This window comes from Miniopterus schreibersii, assembly GCF_964146895.1.
Source record: "Miniopterus schreibersii genome assembly, chromosome: 1".
Taxonomy (NCBI): domain Eukaryota; kingdom Metazoa; phylum Chordata; class Mammalia; order Chiroptera; family Miniopteridae; genus Miniopterus; species Miniopterus schreibersii.
This window is the reverse complement of record NC_138101.1, coordinates 164,855,067-164,874,803: the sequence shown is the minus strand read 5'-3', so window position 1 is coordinate 164,874,803 and position 19,737 is coordinate 164,855,067. Positions and strand designations below refer to the sequence as shown.

General features: G+C 43.1%; 1 protein-coding gene across 2 annotated transcripts; it reads left to right on the top strand.

Moving 5' to 3' along the window:
- The first annotated feature begins 55 nt into the window (after positions 1-55).
- Positions 56-7,297, top strand: VCPKMT (valosin containing protein lysine methyltransferase). Of its 2 annotated transcripts, XM_081140609.1 has the most exons (6): positions 57-369; positions 463-573; positions 743-815; positions 1,677-1,796; positions 3,502-3,606; positions 6,277-7,297. In XM_081140609.1, exons 1-6 carry the CDS (start codon positions 104-106, stop codon positions 6,289-6,291), a joined length of 690 nt encoding a protein of 229 aa, XP_080996735.1. In that variant the 5' UTR covers positions 57-103; the 3' UTR covers positions 6,292-7,297. The 2 variants fall into 2 exon arrangements, with proteins under 2 accessions (XP_080996736.1, XP_080996735.1); XM_081140610.1 differs by lacking the exon at positions 3,502-3,606 and having other exon boundaries at positions 56-369.
- Positions 7,298-19,737: the final 12,440 nt, after the last annotated feature.

Sequence of the window (19,737 nt, the reverse complement as noted above, 5' to 3'; positions counted from 1 at the left end):
TCCCGCCACTAGGAGGCGCCGCACTCCTCTCAAGGCGGGGCCTCAGGGTGGTGCGCGTGGGTGTGACGTCACTTTGTGCGCCACATCCAGTCCCGGGGCAGCGATGGAGGCTACTCTGGGGTCCCCCGTGGAGGACCAATTGGGGAACTTTGTGCGAATTTTGGAGAAGAGAGATGGCACGGTGTTGCGACTGCAGCAGTATGGCTCCGGCGGTGTGGGTTGCGTAGTTTGGGACGCTGCCATTGTTCTTTCTAAATACCTGGAAACGCCCGGGTTTTCCGGCGGGGGCGCCCACGCGCTGAGCCGGCGCTCGGTGCTGGAGCTGGGCGCGGGCACCGGGGCCGTGGGGCTCATGGCCGCGACCCTCGGGTAAGCGCTGGCGGGAGGGGCGCCGCCGTGTGTGGGGAACTGACCGCTGGCCGCCCACCGTGCGCCTATGCCTCAGTCGACGTTATTTTATAGGGCAGATGTTGTAGTCACGGATCTTGAGGAATTGCAAGACTTGCTGAAGATGAATATTAATATGAACAAGCATCTTGTCACTGGTTCTGTTCAAGCCAAGGTACTGAAATGGTTTGTATGGCCTTTCGGCTTGTTTTAATAACAATTTGTAGTTTGCTTTAAATTGCGTTTTACTAAAAGCACGGTTAATACGAAGGGGATATTCTGGATCTTGTTTTTAAAACAAGAATATTTTAAATTATTAAAGCAACAGTTAAAATATTTGGTTGACATTTTTAAGGGGGGAAGAAATAGAAGACTTGCCTTCTCCGCCAGACTACATACTGATGGCTGACTGCATATACTATGAAGAGGTAAATATTCAATGAGAGAAGTCTCTTTAGAAGATGTACCGTATTTCCTAGATGCTAGAGCACACGTCTCTTAACTGTTTAAGATATCTAAATTCAGGATATTTGCCCTGTACTTAATGACAGGGTAAAGAGAAATTAAGGTCACCAGGGACTATGTATATACACTCATGATTAACATATAGGCCTGTGAGTCATGTTGAGAAAAGTGTTTTGTGCATTTTACTAGAGGCCTCTGTAAAGTTTTAAAAGGATTTTGCCATTTGGATTTGTTAAGAAAAGCTAAGATATCCTTTTTTTTTTTTTTAAACTTAGCTTTTCCTACTGAGTGTGTTAAGCATGACATTGAGAATTAAGTTGCATTGTAAGGAATTCGTTCTGTGGCAAGATTTATTAGATTCAGAATGATTTTTTAAAATTATCAGTTTGTGTAAAGCATTGTAGACATCACTCATTTTTTTAAATAATGAATATTTAGTCAACTTATGTTCAGATTAGGTCAGACTTGCTTTTGTAGGTAAATTGTTGATTATTTAAATCCCAAGTTAAATTAGATTAAATACAATTAAATTTTTAAAAGGGAAGTCAATTCCATTTGTTTTCCCATGGGAACTCGAAAATGCAATTACTTAAATCCTTTGGAAACAGAAGTCAATACAATGGTTAAGAGGAGTTTACTAAAAAAAAAGGGGGGGGGAGTTTACTAATCATTAGCTAGAATCTTAACTACATGTACTTTGTTGGATTGATGCAAAGATGGGTAAATGGTAGAAGAGATATAATTACCCCCTCATCTCCCCTACCCCCTTTTACAGTAAAAATATTTTAAAATTTTTATAAACAAATTATATCTTTTTTGAACAGTCTTTGGAGCCGCTGTTGAAAACTCTAAAAGATCTCAGTGGATCTGAGACTTGTATTATATGTTGTTATGAACAGCGAACAATGGGGAAAAATCCAGAAATCGAGAAAAAATATTTTGAGGTGAGTACTCTACTACATCTATCTTTGTAATGATTACCCTTCAGCAAGGCTGTGTGTGACTGTGTGTTCAAGTATATTATGGTAATTTTGAATCGGGAAAATATTCTGGTTGTAGATACCCAAGGAGGATTTTTCACCACCCATCATTGTACTAAGCCCACTGCTTTTTTTCATATTTTCCAATCCTTTATTTTTTTTTATTTTCTAATTAGTTGATCTAGTATATAAAGAACAATGTGAAATTATAGTGGTGATGCTCTTGTCTTTTCTGAGAAAGTTTGCAGTGTTTCTTTATTAAAGATTTTGGCTTTTGCCCATCCAGGCATGGCTCAGCTGTTGAGCATCGACCTAGGATCCAGGCGATCGGGATTTGATTCCCGGTCAGGGCACGTGCCCAGTTGCGGGCTTGATCAGTGACTCTCTCATCATTGGTGTTTCTGTCTCTCCTTCTCCTTTCCTCTCTCTGAAATCAATAAAGATATATTTTTAAAAAAAACAAAAAAAAGATTCTGGCTTTTGGGAAAATACTAATGGACATATATGTTACTTTTAGAGAATACATCATAGAAACCTAGTATGTCACATGTTTTTACTTCTCTGCTTTCTACATTTTTGTGAAAGCTTTAACCAATATATCCTATGTTTTGAGGGTTTGATTTTGTTTTGTTTTTAACATAAAAATGCACTGGAATTTGCCAAAGTAATACACAGAGCCCCATGTATCTTTCATCCATCTTCTGCCAGTGGTCACCCAAGCCCCTTTTTTTTAGATTTAAAAAAAAAAATACCCAAGGATATTTTTTCCATTGGATTTTAGAGTGGAAGGGAGGGAGGGGGTGAGAGGGAGAGAGAAAGAGAAACATTGACTTGAGAGAGACAGATTGATTGGTTGTCTTTCGCACATGCTCTCCCAGGCTGGGATTGAACCTGCAACTCAGGTATATGTCCTCGACTGTGAATCAAACCCAAGACCCTCTAGTGTGCAGGATGACGCCCTAACAACTGAGCCACACTGGCCAGGGTGTGTTCATTGATTTTGGAGAGAGAAAAAGAGGGAAACATCAATGTGAGAGAGAAACAATGATTGCCTCCAATATGTGCCCTGACTCTGGATCAAACCCGCAACCTAGGTATGTCCCCTGACCAGGAATTGAACCAGCAACCTTTTTGGTGTATGGGACGACGCTCCAACTAATTGAACCACCCAGCCAGGCCCAAACCCTTTTTATGGGCAAAAATCCATCGCATTACAAGTGACTTCTCTTGAGGGTTCATACCATATATAGCTTTGCAGTTTTATCCACTGAAAGGGCTACTTTGGTTAAATGAAAAGCAAATATATGACTCTGCCTCAGATACATGCTGAAATGTTTTTAGTTTTTATTTGTATATTTTTCTTGAATGTGAGGAATGTTAATGAACTTTTGAAACTTTATCATTGAAAGTTTTATATTGTAAACAGTTTCAGTTGAGTTAAAACTTGTAAAATGCACATATATCAAGTGCTCAGCTCAATTTTTCATGTGTATACACCCAAGTAACCATCACCCAGCATAAGGATATGGAACATTTTCACAACCTTAGAAGATTCCTATGTGCCCCTTCCTAGTCAGTACTCCTCCAAAGGGAACCACCATTCTTACTTTTCTCACCACAGGAGAGTTCATATTACTGAATTTGAAATATATTTCTTTTAAATTTATAGCTCCTTCAACTAGACTTTGACTTTGAAAAAATCCCTTTGGAAAAACATGATGAAGAATATCGAAGTGAAGATATTCATATTTTATACATCAGAAAGAAAAAATCGGTAAATACATTCCTGGCTCTTTATCCTGAGAAGGTTTCTTTAGCTGGATGCCATCTCTGAGCTTATGTGTGGTGTAGATGTTGATTTTGATGTGGGCAAATAAGCTATGATTTTTCACTGGATTCAGGCACTAATTCTCAATATTAAGGGTCACTTTATCTGGCCTGGGTTCTTCCTCTAAAATAAGACAGGCTTCTTCTTTAAGAGTCCTTTCCAGCTGTAAATTATATAGCTTTATAATGGGGCATTACCTCAGACAAGTAACTTAGCTATTTATATAAGTTTCTGTTATTTCTTAGAGGTTTTAAGTGCCAGCTCTGACCTTTGTGAACTTTCTCCAACCATTCAAAATTTGTTACTAGTCAAAGTAAAATATAACCACCTTTCCCTAGTGGCTAGGATTTGGCACTTTCAGCACTCCAGCTCAGGTTAGATTTGGCACTTTCAGCACTCCAACTCAGGTTAGATTCCTGGTCAGGAAAGTTAGTATGTTGAATCACTATGTACACCTGAAATAAATATAATATTTGTGTCATCTACACTGTAATAAAGAATACATTTTAAAAAGTAAAATATAACAAGGCAGATCTATCCATTAATGAGAACTGCACTCAGTTGAATAGAATTTATGTATATTCCCCTTTTGCTGCTTTCTTTACTTGTTATAACAATTACATTTTATGCAAGTTGCCTCTGAAATGCCTAGAGTATGAGTCTGTAGAAAGGAAGAATTGTATCCATTTTTTATTCTAGCACCTTTAGTATATGTGACTAAAGTTGGTATAAGGCAGGGACATGATTAATTTTGTGAATTAAGGATGTTAAATTTAATAACACACGTTTTTTTTCTGTTGTTTTTGCTTTGATTGAATTTGTGATGAAATGTTCTGATTATGTAAATTCCAGTCAAAAGCAAATAACTTGTAATTTTGGGGATCAGAAATAGATGTTAGGACTATAGGTAAGAGGAGTGGTGGGATTAGTAATTCAAATGAAGCAACTTTTATGTGGCATGATGCTGGAGATACAAAGATAAAAAAATGGTTTATGCCTTAAGGGAGTCAGTTTTAGCTGAAGTTGTGTAGTTTTAAAAGTAGAATTCTTTTGAGGCATAAAGGTTTTATTTTCTAAATATACAGGCTTTATTTTGGCAAAAAGTCATTTTTCTTTTAATTGATATAATTCATGTACCATAAAATTCACCCTTTTAAAGAGGTTTTTAGTTTGTTCACAGTTGCACAACCATCACCACTTTCCAATTTTAAACATTTTCATTACCTCAGAAAGAAACCCCCATACCCTTTAGCGGTCACTTCCTGTTTCTGCCTCCTGGCCCCACCCCACCCCCTAGCCCCTAATTTGTGGTAACCAATGTTCTGTCTCTGTGGATTTGCATATTCTTAACATTTCACATACAGGTATCCCTTGCTTTCTGAAAGTTCACGTTATTCCATTTTGCTTTTATGAAAGACCTGCATTCATACGGTAATGGCTTCTATAAAAGTGAATTTCTTTTATAGAATTTGGATTTCTTTTGCTTAGTGAAAATGAGTACTGACGTAGTCTTTCGTAAAAGCGAAGTGGCATAATGCAAAAGCAGGGATACTCATCGCTTTATGCCATTTCAGCTCATGAAAGGTTTCATAGGAACGCATGAGGGAAACTTATAAATGGAATCACACACGATGTGGCTTCCTGGGTCTGGCTTGTTTCATTCAGCACAGTGTTTTTAAGGCTCGGCTATGTTGTAGCACACATCGGTACTTAACTCCCTTTTTATAGTTGAATATTTCTTTGTATGGTTATACCACATACCTTATTCATCCATTCGCCAGTTAATAGACCTTTTAATATTTTTCACTTTTTGGCTCCAGTGAATAATGTTGCTGCGAATATTCATGTAAACATTTTCGTGTGACATATGTTTTCAAATCTGTTGGGTATATTCCTAGAATAGAATTGCTAGGTCATATGGGAATGCTTTTGAAGAATTGCCAAACTATATTCCAAAGCCACTAGAACATTCCAGTTCTCCATGTCCTCACCAATACTTGTCATTGTCCATCTTTTTTATCATAGTCATCTTGCTTAGTTGGTATGAAGAAATGATAGTTGTAAAAGTTTTTTATGTACTCTAGATAATAGACTCTTCTTACCAGATACATAACTTCCAAATACTTTCTCCCCATTCTTTATTTTTATTTTTATTTTTATTTTTTTAAAAATATATCTTTATTGATTTCAGAGAGAGGAAAGGAGAGGGAGAGAGAGAGATAGAAATATCAATGATGGAGAGAGTCATTGATCAAGCCCGCAACCGGGCATGTGCCCTGACCGGGATTCGAACCCCGATCGCCTGGATCCTAGGTCGATGCTCAGCCGCTGAGCCACACCCGGCCGGGCTCCCCATTCTTTAAGTTGTTATTTCATTTTTTTGATAGTATGTCCTTAAGCACAAAAGTTTTTAATTTTGATGATGTCTAATGTATCTTTTTTTCCTTTGGTTACTTGTGCTTTAGGGATCAGCAAGTCCTCTAAACATTATGCATGGTGGTTCATTTGAATTGCATTTAGCCATTACTAAGCATATTATCTAGTATTAAGTACCCCGTAAATACTTCATTTGTAATAAGAATTCATTCTGTAAAGTTTCCATTTTTTTTCTTACAGAAATTTCTGTCGTAAAATCTTTAGTCATCTTACCCAAGCCTCTAACAACCTGGGTAAGCTAAAGATGTGAATGGAGCATGTGAATATAGCATGGGAAGACTGTGTTCACAGGTTTTTCCAGAATACCCTTAGAGGTCTGATATATAGATGACAACCATCGTGAGCTGCCTGCAAAACAAAAAATGACTGCCGGTCTACCAGCCAGTGGGCCTGAAATCCAACTTACTTTATGCTTAAAAGAAACATTGTGTATTAGTCACTCCTCAGATAAAAATTGGTATTGAGGTTAGCCTAAAGTCTGCCAAAAATAAACAGTGAAGCAGCATGGTTGATTTGGCTTATTTTCCAGAAATAGATAAATTGATCCATTTTCTAAAGAGAAATATATATGGCTATGTAATAAAGTTTAAATTCAAATCAGTAAATTTTAGTTTGTCTTCAAGATAGGTAAATTTAAAAGGTTTCATTTTAACATAATTATGCAGTGGTTTTTATCATACGTATCTTCCACTTTGTTGCTTTTACGATAGCTTTAATACTTAAATGTTCTTTTATGTTAAAAACCACAAAAATATTTTGTGTAGTTACATTGGCCAAAGTTGTATTCTTTCCTCCGCGATACATGTCTACATGAGTTAGAAAGTAAATTATACTGTAGTGAGTTGGTAAGAATGAAAGTTAGAAGATTAGGAGAGGGGATGGGGTGAGAATAAATCCCATTTTCAGCCTCGTGCATTTATGCGGCTCATGTACTTTTTTCATGTATGTCTTCCAGGAAAAAGTGGCTAAAAATCACTGGTGTTAACTTGTTTATATGAAACAGAAACGTGTTTAAATAACTACAAATGTAGTTCTATATACATTTAGCAAATGGTTTTGATTCTGTGTAGTCTTTTTATGTTATCACCTGCTCACAGACTGATCTGTCAAGTCTCATCAGTTCCAAAGAGTAATAGTAGATGATAGAATTCTGGTGCTAGGTGGCACATTTTATGTGTTAAAATAAATATTCTTTTTGAGATCCTGTGACTTTGTGAATGTTTCAGAAATGGCTTTGAAGAAAATGAAGATCTAAAGTAGATAACTGCTTTCCAGAAAGAGCAAAAGCAGCCCTCTTTAGAGAAATTAAGGATCAACATCAAGAGAACAGTTTTTCCTTCAGGCTTACTTCAGTCTTTAGTTTGTTTTGCTGTTCTTTTTCAAATACTTTGTTCATACTGGCCTTAGCATTTTATTAAGCAGTTTACTAAGCAGTTAGTATGACCTAAGCATGTGATACTTTGTTGCAGAGAGCACCAGCTATTAGTGAAGTCTTAGGACTATTGACCAGCTGTAGTAGGCCACCCAGATTCCTCACATCCTTTTTCACCCTCCTCTCCTTTTCATTATACTCGTAACGTACAGTATACCTGTGGGTCTTCAGCCTAAAGTGCCCCTCGACATTCCTGTATAAAAGCCCACTTTACCTTGGACAGGTGTACCTTACACTCCAAAACTTCCTGGAGAGAAGTCAGGCTGAAGTCACCCTCTGTTCAACTTGGCCGTAATCACACCCATGTGTGTTGTTCCTCCCTTTCCTGTCCTATTCCCAGTCCTTTACTTGACTTAACATCTCCTTAATAAATCACTTGCATCAATTTTGACAAAATGTTAGAATTTAATAAAGCTGAGTGTGAAGCCTCAAAAAAAAAGTCACTCGCATACATTCATCACTTTCTGGGGAACTGACCTAAGTTACTGGCTGTAGAGTTAAAGTAATTTGTAACAGAGTCGGTTGGGATTTCTCCCTGTTATGAAATAAGGCCAAAGTGGAAGTTAAAAGTTACCACGTCTCCATGTTCTAAGATCAGAGAACTGCTGGTGATTAGGACCAGTGAGCACTGCCGGGGTTGCTGAGAGGTGCCAGTTCCTAGAACATGCCCTGTCACCAACCACCGTTCGCCCCAGCCAGGGAGGCCTGGGGAGGTCGTGTGGAGGAGTGTAATTTTAGTCCTTTGGGCTCTGTCCTGGGGGAGAAAACGGCTGTCTGCTCTTAGAAACCACAGGAGGGAGGCCTGAGAATAATTCGAGATTCAGGAGGCCTCCAAGAAGGGCAGACCAGCATTTTTTCCACCTGATCGGATTTGTGTTTACCTAGCAGATCAGCACATTTGCTGTTTTATCCAGAGCACAGGAATGGAATTGGAGAGGTAGCATGGGAACTGTTAGAGAGGCATTGAAGTGGATCCTGCCAGCCTGAGAGCTGATACGTGAGTTGGGGGTTATGGAACTTCTGCTGCAATCGGAGGAGGTTAAAAGGCAGGGGCAACAGATGAGTGAGGTGATTCCACTCTGCAGAGGGTCTGTCAGAATATAGCCAACTCTCAAATCTCAACACAGCCAGTGCTGGGTGGAGCTGCTCGGGAGTGAGCCTCTGGTCTTTCACGCTAGTGGGGGTTAGTCTGTGCACAGAAACTCGTAGGGCACTTACTAGAACACAGCCAAGTAGGGAGCCACCACAATAAGGCAGTGTTTCTCAAACTAGGCTACACATGGGGTCACCTGGAAAATTAAAAGCTGCTATCAGAGGCATGGTGTTTTTGTTAAAGAGCTCCAGATGGTTTTAGGATAGCCTAAACTGAGAGCTATTGCAGTAAGGAAACCTAGCATCTGCTTCCCAAAGAGAAGAGAGCACAGAAAGGAGAAATACAAAAACGAACTCTCCGTGATTAGAGCGGGCCTGTACTGCGGCGTAGGGAGGAAAGGAGATTTAGATCCGATGTGGAATCTTCCACGAAATCGATTTTAAAATAAACAGGACTAAGCTTCAGAAACTGACTAAATATCTGAAAATTTAGAGAATCTAGCCAAGAAAAAGGTGATACTGCTCAAGTGGAAAGGGGAATTCAATAGCTGGAAAAAGAAAACCGTTAGCAGGTATAGTCACCAGCGACTTGGGCCTCCTCTCTATACCAGCTACAACTAAAGATCTTTGAGGCTGCATAGCTTTGAATATTAACTTGCTACAGTTCATAACCAACGGTCCAGAGGTCATATGTTTGGTGAACTTAGTGAAGTTAGGTTATTTTTAATTATTTTAGGAAGTAGTAATCCATGATGATTGGTAATGGGATTTTTTACACAGCATATCTTAAAATTTTTTTTTTCCTTTTCCTTGAAAGTTTCCTTATTATATGATGCCAAATACAATATTAAACTCAGACTACAGATGTATTCATTTAAAAAATGAGGGTCATAGAAATAGGACTTGTTTTTCTAAAGGTTCCCTGTAGGTGGCAATGCTTGACCTTGTCTTTAAATAGTTTATAGAAAGGAAGTTGTTAAAATAGAATATTTTCAAGTGGAATCACACTTGCATTTCAAAGGTGAATTAAATCGGATTTTAAAGAATAAACCTACCTACCTATTATGAGTTGCTTTCAGAATATGACGTGATTAGCTTTGTCTGTTTGGGCTGTTATAACAAATTACTATAGATTGGATGGCTTATTAACAACAGGAATTTATTTCTTACAATTCTGGAAGCTGGGAAGTCCAAGATCAAGGTGCCCACTTTCTTATGAGCAGCTGTTCTCACTGTAACCTCACATGGCAGAAGGGCAGGTGATCTCCCTGCCCCCCCCCCTTTTTTTTTTTAATCCTTACCCAAGGATATTTTTTCCATTGATTTTTTAGAGAGGATGGAGGGAGGGAGGGAGGGGGAGAGAGAAAAATCAATGTGAAAGAGATACATTGACATTCCTGCAACCCAGATACGTGCTCTTGACCAGGAATTGAACCCTAGACCCTTGATGTGCAGGCCAACACTCTAACCACTGAGCCACACCAGCCATGAAGAGCTTCGTCTTCATGACCTGCTCACCTCCCAGAGACCCCACCTCCAAATACCATCACTTTGGGGGAATAGGTTTCAACATACAAATTTGGGGGACACATTCAGATCATAACAGTATAAGTGAAACTGGATTTTTTTCTTAGAAAATTGTATCTGATTTATCCTTTTGTCCATTGCATTCTGATTTGCCTTTTGAATTTTTGAATGTCATTCATAAAGCTACATAAATTGTAATTCGTAAAACATTTCTCTGCAATCTTCTATGAGAAAGAGACATTTAAGAGGTTAAAATTCAAGTTCTAAAAATTCACCTTGAAAGTACCTTTTATATAATGCCCGATTTTACATCTGAGATACTTGAAACTACTAATTTTAATTAGTTTTTCAAACTAGTGTATCTTCCTCACTAGAGTTGTAAATAGCTTTTACATCAAAGACTGAAAGCTCTGTCTTTGGCTATAGTGTACCTTGTACCTGTAAGTTTTGGCCAGCTACTTGACTTTCAGTTTTTCTTTTTCTTCAGGAACATCATAATTTGAAAGAGTTTTTGATTCATTGATAATAAATATTGTAAAAGTAAAATATTCAGTTTTCATACCATAGACACCTTCAGGTTAATATGAATACAGGAAAAAATTGGGAACAAAATTTTACTGAAAATCAAGTAATGGAAAAACAAAGTTTTTACATAATTTTGGTTGGGAAAGCAGTAAATTCCCAAATCATTTTCACCAGATAGGTTAAAACAATTAGTATCTGTGGTCATTTAAAACATTGTCTTAGGTTTTATGTATTGGCGGAGTTCTGTGAAGATCTAGTGTGTCCATTGATTGTGAGATACATTTTATGTAATTTATTAATAGCAATACAGTTTTCAAAATAATAGACTTTAAAAATGTTAGAGCAAATTATCTGGATGATGTTTTCCCCATGTGCATTCTGAAAACAGTGTTGTCAGAGCACAGGCTCTAGACCAGATTATCTGGGTTTGAATCCTGGTTCTGCCACAACTAGCTATGTGACCTTGAGGAAGGTACTTAAACTCTGTGTGCCTCAGTCTCTTCACATGTAAGGTGAGGGTAATAGTATCTCCCTCATAGTTTGCCATAGGGATTAAATCAGTTTAATACATGCAGTGCATGTAGGTACCTGACACATAGTAAGTGTTCTGTAAATGTGATTATAGTAGGGGTGGAATTATTTTACATGTGGGGACTGGGAGCATGTGAATAATGCCAGTTGACTTTTACCCGTGTTACAGTGCAAAATGTGGGCATCTTTTTGACAGTTTAGGACCCATGTAAACATCACTCCTCCATCATGATGGGAGGAGGTTGACAATGCTTCACAGTGCTATTATTTGAGCAATTTTAGAAAGAAAGAAAATATGGTGGAAGAGAAACCTTTGCTGTTCCTTTTTATGGTTCTAAAGCAAGTTCCTTGAGCATTCAAAGGCCAGTAGAGCCATGGCCTGTGTGGCTCAGTTAACCAACTGGGCATTGTCCCGCATAACAAAAGGTTGCCAGCTCGATTCCTGATCAGGGCACGTACCCAGGTTCTGGGCTTGATTCCTGGTAGGGGGTGTGCAGAAGGCAGTCAATCGGTGTTTCACTCTCACATTGCTGTTTCTCTCTCCCTTTCCCTTTCTCTCTCTAAAAAAAAAAAACAAAAAACCAATAGAAACAGAGAAAATCTTCATTTCTAAATATGGGAACCTGGCCTTGCTGGCTGGAGCTCCAAGATTAACATTCCATTGCCCTGGATTCTTAGCCAGTTCTTCCTTCTTTGGCTCTTAGCTCTGTTAAACTGAGACCAGTTAGGTAGCAGGTAATTAAAGTACAGCAGGTCATTTTTTTGAAGTCTGGCACTTGATGTATCCGCATAACCATCTTCATAGGTTAGATGTATTAACTCTTAAAAGAGCAAGGTGACCCTAAAATGCCTCTGTACCAGTTGTCCTCTAGATAAATGATCTTTTACCATGTCATAAGTATGTGTGGTGGGATGCAGTAGCTTAACTAATCCCTTAGACTATGTGCCAACAGACAAGAATGAAAGTCAGAACCTTGAATTATATCTGCTTCTCCATCGGCCAGTATAAAATAGCACATGTGCTTAACTGCATTATATTAAACTTTCAAGGCCTTTTTGTTTTCAGTTGATGAAAAGATTATCATGAACACTAAATAGTTGGTCATAATTTTTAGGGACAATTACTGTTATACAGTAGCATTTTGATGAAGAGTAATTTCACACTTTAGTATTCACAAGGTTGAAAACTGCTACTTCCTTGCAAAACAAAATGAAAGCTTTTGAAAAAGCTACTCTAGGTACAATTCTTAGAAGCCTAAGTGTTAGCACATTTCCTTCATGCTATTAGCTTTAATAAAGTACCACTATCTGTTAAAGCCTTGATGGGTCAATGCTTTTAAACACTCTTGGTGTAAATTTTTAAAGGTTAACTTTTATTCCCACTTGTTAATCTACTGAGTCCAGGCATTAACAGTCTGAGTTCCAGGTCTTCGAGTTGGCTCATTAGTGCTTTGATAAATCATTGTCAGAGTTGTGTGTGTACAGTACAAACAACCTCATGTATCTACAGTCAGGAACTGACCTTGTTCTTATAGGAATGTGTCCTGAAAACCCGCTTGTACGGTGTTTACAGTACAGCTGCATGTTGGGGTGCTGCAAATTATAAATAGCATGTTTTATTCAAAACTTAGATGAGAAGCTTTACATTCACATTCAGAATGGGTGCAAAGAATAATCTCATTCACATCGAGCATCGGCCTGGTTTCTTGAAACTTAAAAACAGGAAAAACAAGTTTCACACTCCTACAAATAATAAATGTTTAACCAGAGTGTCTTTGGATTTCAGTGCCATTTATGAATGTAGGTACAATAATGTGCTTTTAAAATAGCTATCTTCTTTCTAAATCTTGTCACAAGGATTTTTTCTCAATTCTGTTGTTTGGAGCTCTCCTTTCACTCTCAAGCACGTATCTGACGCCCACAGTCAGTCTGGTACCTCTGTCTGGTTGAGTGTCTGGTGGTTAACCTGAGAGTCGAAGGAAGAGGAGAGAATATCGGAGGCTTCGTGTGGCCTGTAGAAACCGAATTCCCAGTTTACTCTGGAAGACAGTCCCTGTTCAGTTCTAAATCCTACCACCTTCCCTTTGTGCATCCAGGCTCCAACGTTCTGTTTTCTCTTAAGGAAAAAATGGCTCACTTGATGACTACCTCATCTAGCTGTGTTTTAGGCAAGTTAAACCCTGTGTATTCGCGTCCCTTTGTGTAAAACGAGAGCGCCATCTACCGGTTGGCACCGTGGTCATGGTCGGAGTACATCCCGTATGGGGATAGGATGACGCCAGGGAAGAAGGCATCTCCCCAGCGTAAGCCTCAGCTGTTCACTCTGAGAATTCAGAAAGGCAAACGCATACAAATGAGAGAGGTGCGAAGTCTTCTTAAGTAAACACATAATGTGGTCCAGGAAAAACAGCCTGCTTGTCAAAAAGGAGGGATTCCGAGCAGCGTGCCTTTCATTTGCCTTTATGTCCCGCCGTGACTCCTTTGCCTCCTCTCCAGACTCCGCCTTCACCACAGGCAGGGGCGAGTAAGAAGTCACAGGGGAGGCGACTCCGAGATTGCTGTTGCCAAAAAGAGCGTGTAAAACGTTAAGATAGACGGCGTTACTGATTTGGTACTTCCCAGCAGAATGTAATACCAAAGCAAAACAGAGAAGTAGCCCCCGATACAGCAGACTAGAGGAGGCCGCAGAGGGCAGGAGCAGAACTTGGCAGAGAAGTTCCTGCAGACCCCTCAAAATACGGTAGAGGGGACAGCAAATGAAATAGGGCTTGTCGCTGTTGACGTTTTCCCACAGTTATCTTCCCTTCTGCCTTTATCAAACCCACCATCCGTGACTTGTCCGAAACATTCGACACACTAGGTGCTATTTCAATTCAGTCACCAGATACTATGCTAAGTGTCCAGGATACACATTAGTAGTACTCTGTTAGGTATTAGGGGAAAACAAATCAACAGAATGCAATCCATAACCTTACGCTGCTCACTCGTGCATCATATGCAAAAACAGTTGCAGCTCGGGGATGTCCAATAATAAAGGTACAAGCCGCAGCGACAGCACAGAGGAGGGTCGTGGTAACGCTGCCCGAGTTGGTCAGGGAAGATTTCAGGAGGGGACCATTGAGTTGATTTTTAAAGGACGAATTGGAATCCACTGGGCAACCTATCAGTTGTTCTAGACAAATCCCTGCAACTGTATCAAACGTGGCGGTGGCTGGAGCACAGGGTATGTAGCCAATGGCTGGTAGGCGGGGGGCAGGGGAAGGACACGGAGAGTCTAGGCTGTATTCAGGAGTGTAAGGTGGATTCTGTAGGCAATGGGAAGACATCAAACGGCAAAGTCACTTGCTCAAATCACCTTAGAAAGATTAGGATGGTCTGGATGATGGACTGGAGGGGAGCAAAACATGAGGCAAAGAGATGCGGGAGGCGGCGTTAACAATGGCCGGGGCAAGAGCTGTTGGGGTGGGAGGGTTTGAACTCGGGCGGTAGCAGTGAGAATGGGAGGGAGGGGTGGAGCTGAGAGCTCGACCGAACAAGAAATGGCGGTGGAGGTGCCCGCGGAGCATCCTGGTGGAGTCGAGGCTGCACAGCCCCCGGGGTGCCCTTGCGCACATCAGGAAGGGTCCCTTTAAAATGCTTTCTGTTGGAAAGGTGTTTTAATATACTAGTTTTATTGGAACTGGAGGTTTTATTACCACCTGCCAGAGAATTGTCATATATACAAGGTGCACAACTCTGGAATCAATGGTTATAATTTTAATTTTTTGTTTTAACTTCAAAACAAAAAACGACATCTGCCGTGTGAATCATGTCCCTTTTCAATGGCGTTCTTTTCGGGACACAGCCTGAACACTCTGGTTAGATATGATGTGATGGGCAGCTAGAGACATAGGTTTCGCGGCAGAGGATCGGGTGGGTAGTGAACAGTGAGGTCTTACAGAGATCACCCTGAATGTATAGATGGAAAAAAATCCAAGATAAGACCCTGGGAAGTACCAAAATTAAAGGAATGTTTAGGGGGGAGAACACACAAAACAATAAAAGAAATCTTGAAAATGCCTTCTCCCTTGGCTTCAGGGACAAGCAGTCCTCCACTTAAATGCGCTGAGGCTCACACACCTCCCGTCTGTGTACTTCATGCACTGACCCCTCCAACCTGCCTTTGTTTACGCCTGTCCCCAGCTCGCAGTGACACTGCCTGCGGGCCCACAGTGCAGGTGTTTGCACAACAGTGGCGCTTGGACTGCTCTTTTAATATTTGGTCTTATTCCTGAGAAATGAGAGAAAACCCCAAAAAAGAATACATTAATGCTAATAATACGAAGCTCAGGTCTCAAGTGTATACAGCTTAGCCCAGGGCGGAAATGACTGGCGCTAAGAAAGCCATCAGTCTTCAGCCCCGGCGGCTGCTCGTCGGAGTTCCTTTGGGAGTTCACTTGTGAAAGGAGCGAGGATATGAACCAAGGGACACAGAACCAACCCTGGAGGTCGGTGTTGGGCATGGAGGTCTAATTCCTTCGCTCTTGGGAACTACAACTTCCCTCCTGTTAGACTCAAGTGGGTTCAACTTGCTCCCTCTGCCCGGCGATTAGTTGCTCAATTCCCCTTCCTTCTCTGTTGCCTGCCTCACAGCTCACCCCCGTGAACTCTCCTCCAGACCTGATGGTTCTCACGTTTCCTGCCGCAGACTCACTGTGGATCCCCCTCTCAAGACCTCTGTCTCTGACCCCTGTCCCGGGCGCTGGCCTCCCCTGTCCCGGGCGCTGGCCTCCCCTCTCCCGGGCGCTGGCCTCCCCTCTCCGGGGCGCTGGCCTCCCCTCTCCGGGGCGCTGGCCTCCCCTCTCCCGGGCGCTGGCCTCCCCTCTCCGGGGCGCTGGCCTCCCCTCTCCCGGGCGCTGGCCTCCCCTCTCCCGGGCGCTGGCCTCCCCTCTCCGGGGCGCTGGCCTCCCCTCTCCGGGGCGCTGGCCTCCCCTCTCCCGGGCGCTGGCCTCCCCTCTCCGGGGCGCTGGCCTCCCCTGTCCCGGGCGCTGGCCTCCCCTCTCCCGGGCGCTGGCCTCCCCTCTCCGGGGCGCTGGCCTCCCCTCTCCGGGGCGCTGGCCTCCCCTCTCCCGGGCGCTGGCCTCCCCTCTCCGGGGCGCTGGCCTCCCCTCTCCCGGGCGCTGGCCTCCCCTCTCCGGGGCGCTGGCCTCCCCTCTCCGGGGCGCTGGCCTCCCCTCTCCGCCTGCTGCCTGCCTATCTTCCTTTGCGTGCCCAGCTAGCATCGTGTCTATTTCTGAGCAAAATCTCTGCCACATAGACTCTTCTGCCTCCCTTTCTAGCCTTACGAACGGCCTCCTCATTCTCTGGCCGTCTTCCGCGCCTCCTGCCTCTACATAAAACCAGTGTATCGTGCAGTTTGTGATTTTACTGCCATCGCCTCAGCTCGGGCCTCGTTACCCGTCATTTTCGCTGCTGTAACAGCCTCCCGCTCCCAGTCCGTCTGTACACATCTGTGCGAACAGCCGTGGCAGAGACTGTCCTAACCTGGACTCCAAGCCGCTCACCCTGCTCATGGGCCGGAGCCTGCAGCGCAGGGGGAAGCTCCCCGCTGGTGGTCGACACCCTCCTCAGGGCATATCCTCTGCTTCCCTCTCGCCGTCTTAGCAGAATGGGTTTGTTTCGCTGCCTCTGTCTTAGCTCATGATCTTTGCGTGTCGTGGGCGGCTGTGGCTGTGATGTCTGTCCTCCATGAGACTCGCCCAGCCGCCCGATAAAGACCAAGTTTCTGTCCAAACCCACTGCACTGACCCCTCCACCTGCCCCATGACCAAACCCAGCCAAACAGCCTCCTGTCCCAGCCACTGTTTAGGGGTGGGTGTCGCCTGACCCGAGTTAACTTCACCGCACCCTCCTGGATAAGAGGCACTTCTTTTCTGGGGTAACTAATGCTAAGGATTAAATAAGCCTGAGCTGCCCAAGAATAAAAGTTCTCACAGAGGAAAGCAGAGTTTAGATGCAAAGAGAGAAATCGGGACACTGTCCTGGTGACTCTGGTTGAGCCTCTGAAACCAGCCATGCCTGAAGCCAGCTGCACCCCCTGGGCTCCCCAGTTATATAACCCGGTTAACTTTGTTCTGCTGGTTTGGGGTTGGGTTTCTCTCCCCTGCAGTGGAGCAGGTCCTTGCCGGTAGAGCCTTCAGACCTTTCTGCCCTGCTCCTATCTTAAGGTCCTTTCAACCACCACTTTCCCCAGAAAGTTATCTGCTTAGCAGTTGATTTACAAGCTTCCTAGAATAGTGTTGTTGATCAAATCTCAACCTATCAAACTACAAAAGTAAACATCATAAAACTAGTCATAATACACAAGTGAAGAAACAAAATCCCATTGTGGGAGTGATTTGATTTAACTGTGTTTTAAAAAGAAAGCAAATCCACCACCTCTGTCCCCAGATGTCCACTCCTCCACCTCTCCATCCAGTCCAGAGCAGGCAGGTATTTGAAAAGATGGAAGTGAGCCTAATTTTCTTTTATATCACACCATGTTATCCAAATAAATTGGTAAGGTAGTTTTAAAATTGTTATTTCTTATATGGGATGCCTGATGTCCTAATGTTATGATTATACGGCATCCTGAAACCAAATTGGGAAGGAAAAAAAAAAAAGACCATGAATTTCAAAAGTTTCCAGAATGATCCCTGATTCTCATGAGGGCTAATGTATGAAAAACATAAAACAACCACTTACTTTCCCCATAATAGAGTCTGGGTTGATATTAAGGGCAGCTTTGATGATTGACAGGTGATTGGCTGCAGTTATAGGGGAATTAAATTACCAACCAATAGGAAACTAGATTAAATGTTGCCGTTGTATATGGATGGGCTCAGGACTGTCAAAATTGATATAAGCGCTGCCTTATGGGATCTTGTTTAAATGTTTAAATGTGATTAGGGCTAACATAAGACCCAAGCTAACATTGCCACTTAGCAATTCAGAGCTTTGTATTTAGATAAAGATCTCTGCCCAGATCTGTGAAATGTGAGTGGAGTATGATGTGTGTGTGTGTGTGTGTGTGCGTGTGTGTGTGTGTGTGCGCGTGTGCGCGCGCGCAAGGAAGGGTGAAGGCTGTAAGTAGATTTGTAATTAATTGGTGAAAGGCTGGAGAAATTCTTTGGCTTTATTTTTCTTAGCAATGCCTCTTGAGCACAGGCATAACTTGCCAGATGGCCTTGGAAAATGTGACCATTATTCTGCAGCAAAAAGAATGTCATTGTTTGCTGTCCTTCCATGGGGACCCTGGCCAGGAGAGTGGGAGTCTGCAAAGAGAGGGCCCAGACCTGCCTGAGCAGCCTCCCCAGGTCAGGGCCAGAGGAGGGTGCAGTGGCTCCAGCCCCTGGCTCTCCAGAAACACTTTTCCCACCACAGGAGAGGTGCCCTGACTCAACTCCTCCAGGAGGTTCCAGGGCGTTTTGCTGCCATCTTTCCAAATAACGAACACCACGTATTGACCACGCTGAGGAGAGTGGCCATGTGAACCCCCCTCCAGTCCCTCTGTCCCTTTCTCCATCGCCAGGGCCCCATTCAAGAAGGAATGGCCAGTTCTCCAGGAGGCCTGCCCTCGGCCCCCGCGCCCTCTGTGGGTCTCCCAGCGAGCGGGGGTTCTTAGCCGAAGGTCCGGAGAAGGGCCTGGAGATAGACTGTGGATCAGACTTTCTTCCTTTCAGACCCTAGCTGATTTGGGCCCAAGTCTTACCAGTCTTCGCCCTCATTTTTCTTCATGGAAGATAACCAGGTACCTCTAGAGTCACCATCTCTCTCCTCATTTGCGTTCAATGGGCCACCAGCAAACCGAGTTGCTTGGTGTCTTGTAAGGGAGCCGGCTCCTAAAGGAACTGAGCACTGTAGGGCAGCGCCCGGGACATGCCACGCATTTTACAGATTCGTATTCCTCCTCTTGGTCGTCGTCCTCCTATTATTATTATTATTTATTATTTATTATTATGTATTATTGTTCCTGGAGCATAGAGGATTGGCCTGGTTTTGCAAATGTGTTCACTTTGCCTCCTTGGCCCTATTAAATGAAAGGACTCCTCAGCGCAACATTGTGTCTTCTTTTTTTGTTCCAGAAAGCACTTTGGGTTGCAGGTCCGGGGCGGCTGTAAATGTTGCTTTGATTTGTGGGAGCCCCAGGGCCCGACCTAACGCAGCCCAGCCCGTGGGAAGCTGCTGCGGAGACTGCGGCGGGCACTGGACACTGGGCACCCAGGGGCCTTCAGGGCCTGGCCCATGGGCAGGGCTCCTCCGGTGAACCCGAAGGCCTGGCCGCAGGGTTCCCCCAGAGCTCTGGCTGCCTGGAAGGGCGCGGCCCTGGAGGTGGCGGCGGACGTGGCGGGGGGACAATCACCCTGAGATTGCTGCGCGTGCTCCGCGTGTATAGCTGAGGAAAGGGGCGCAGGCCAGGGAAAGCCACCAGGCCTGCAGCCAGCGAGGGCGCCCCGCACACCCTGCAGCGGTCACGCTCCCCTCGGCGCCCTCCCCACGCAGCCCGTTTGTCCAGG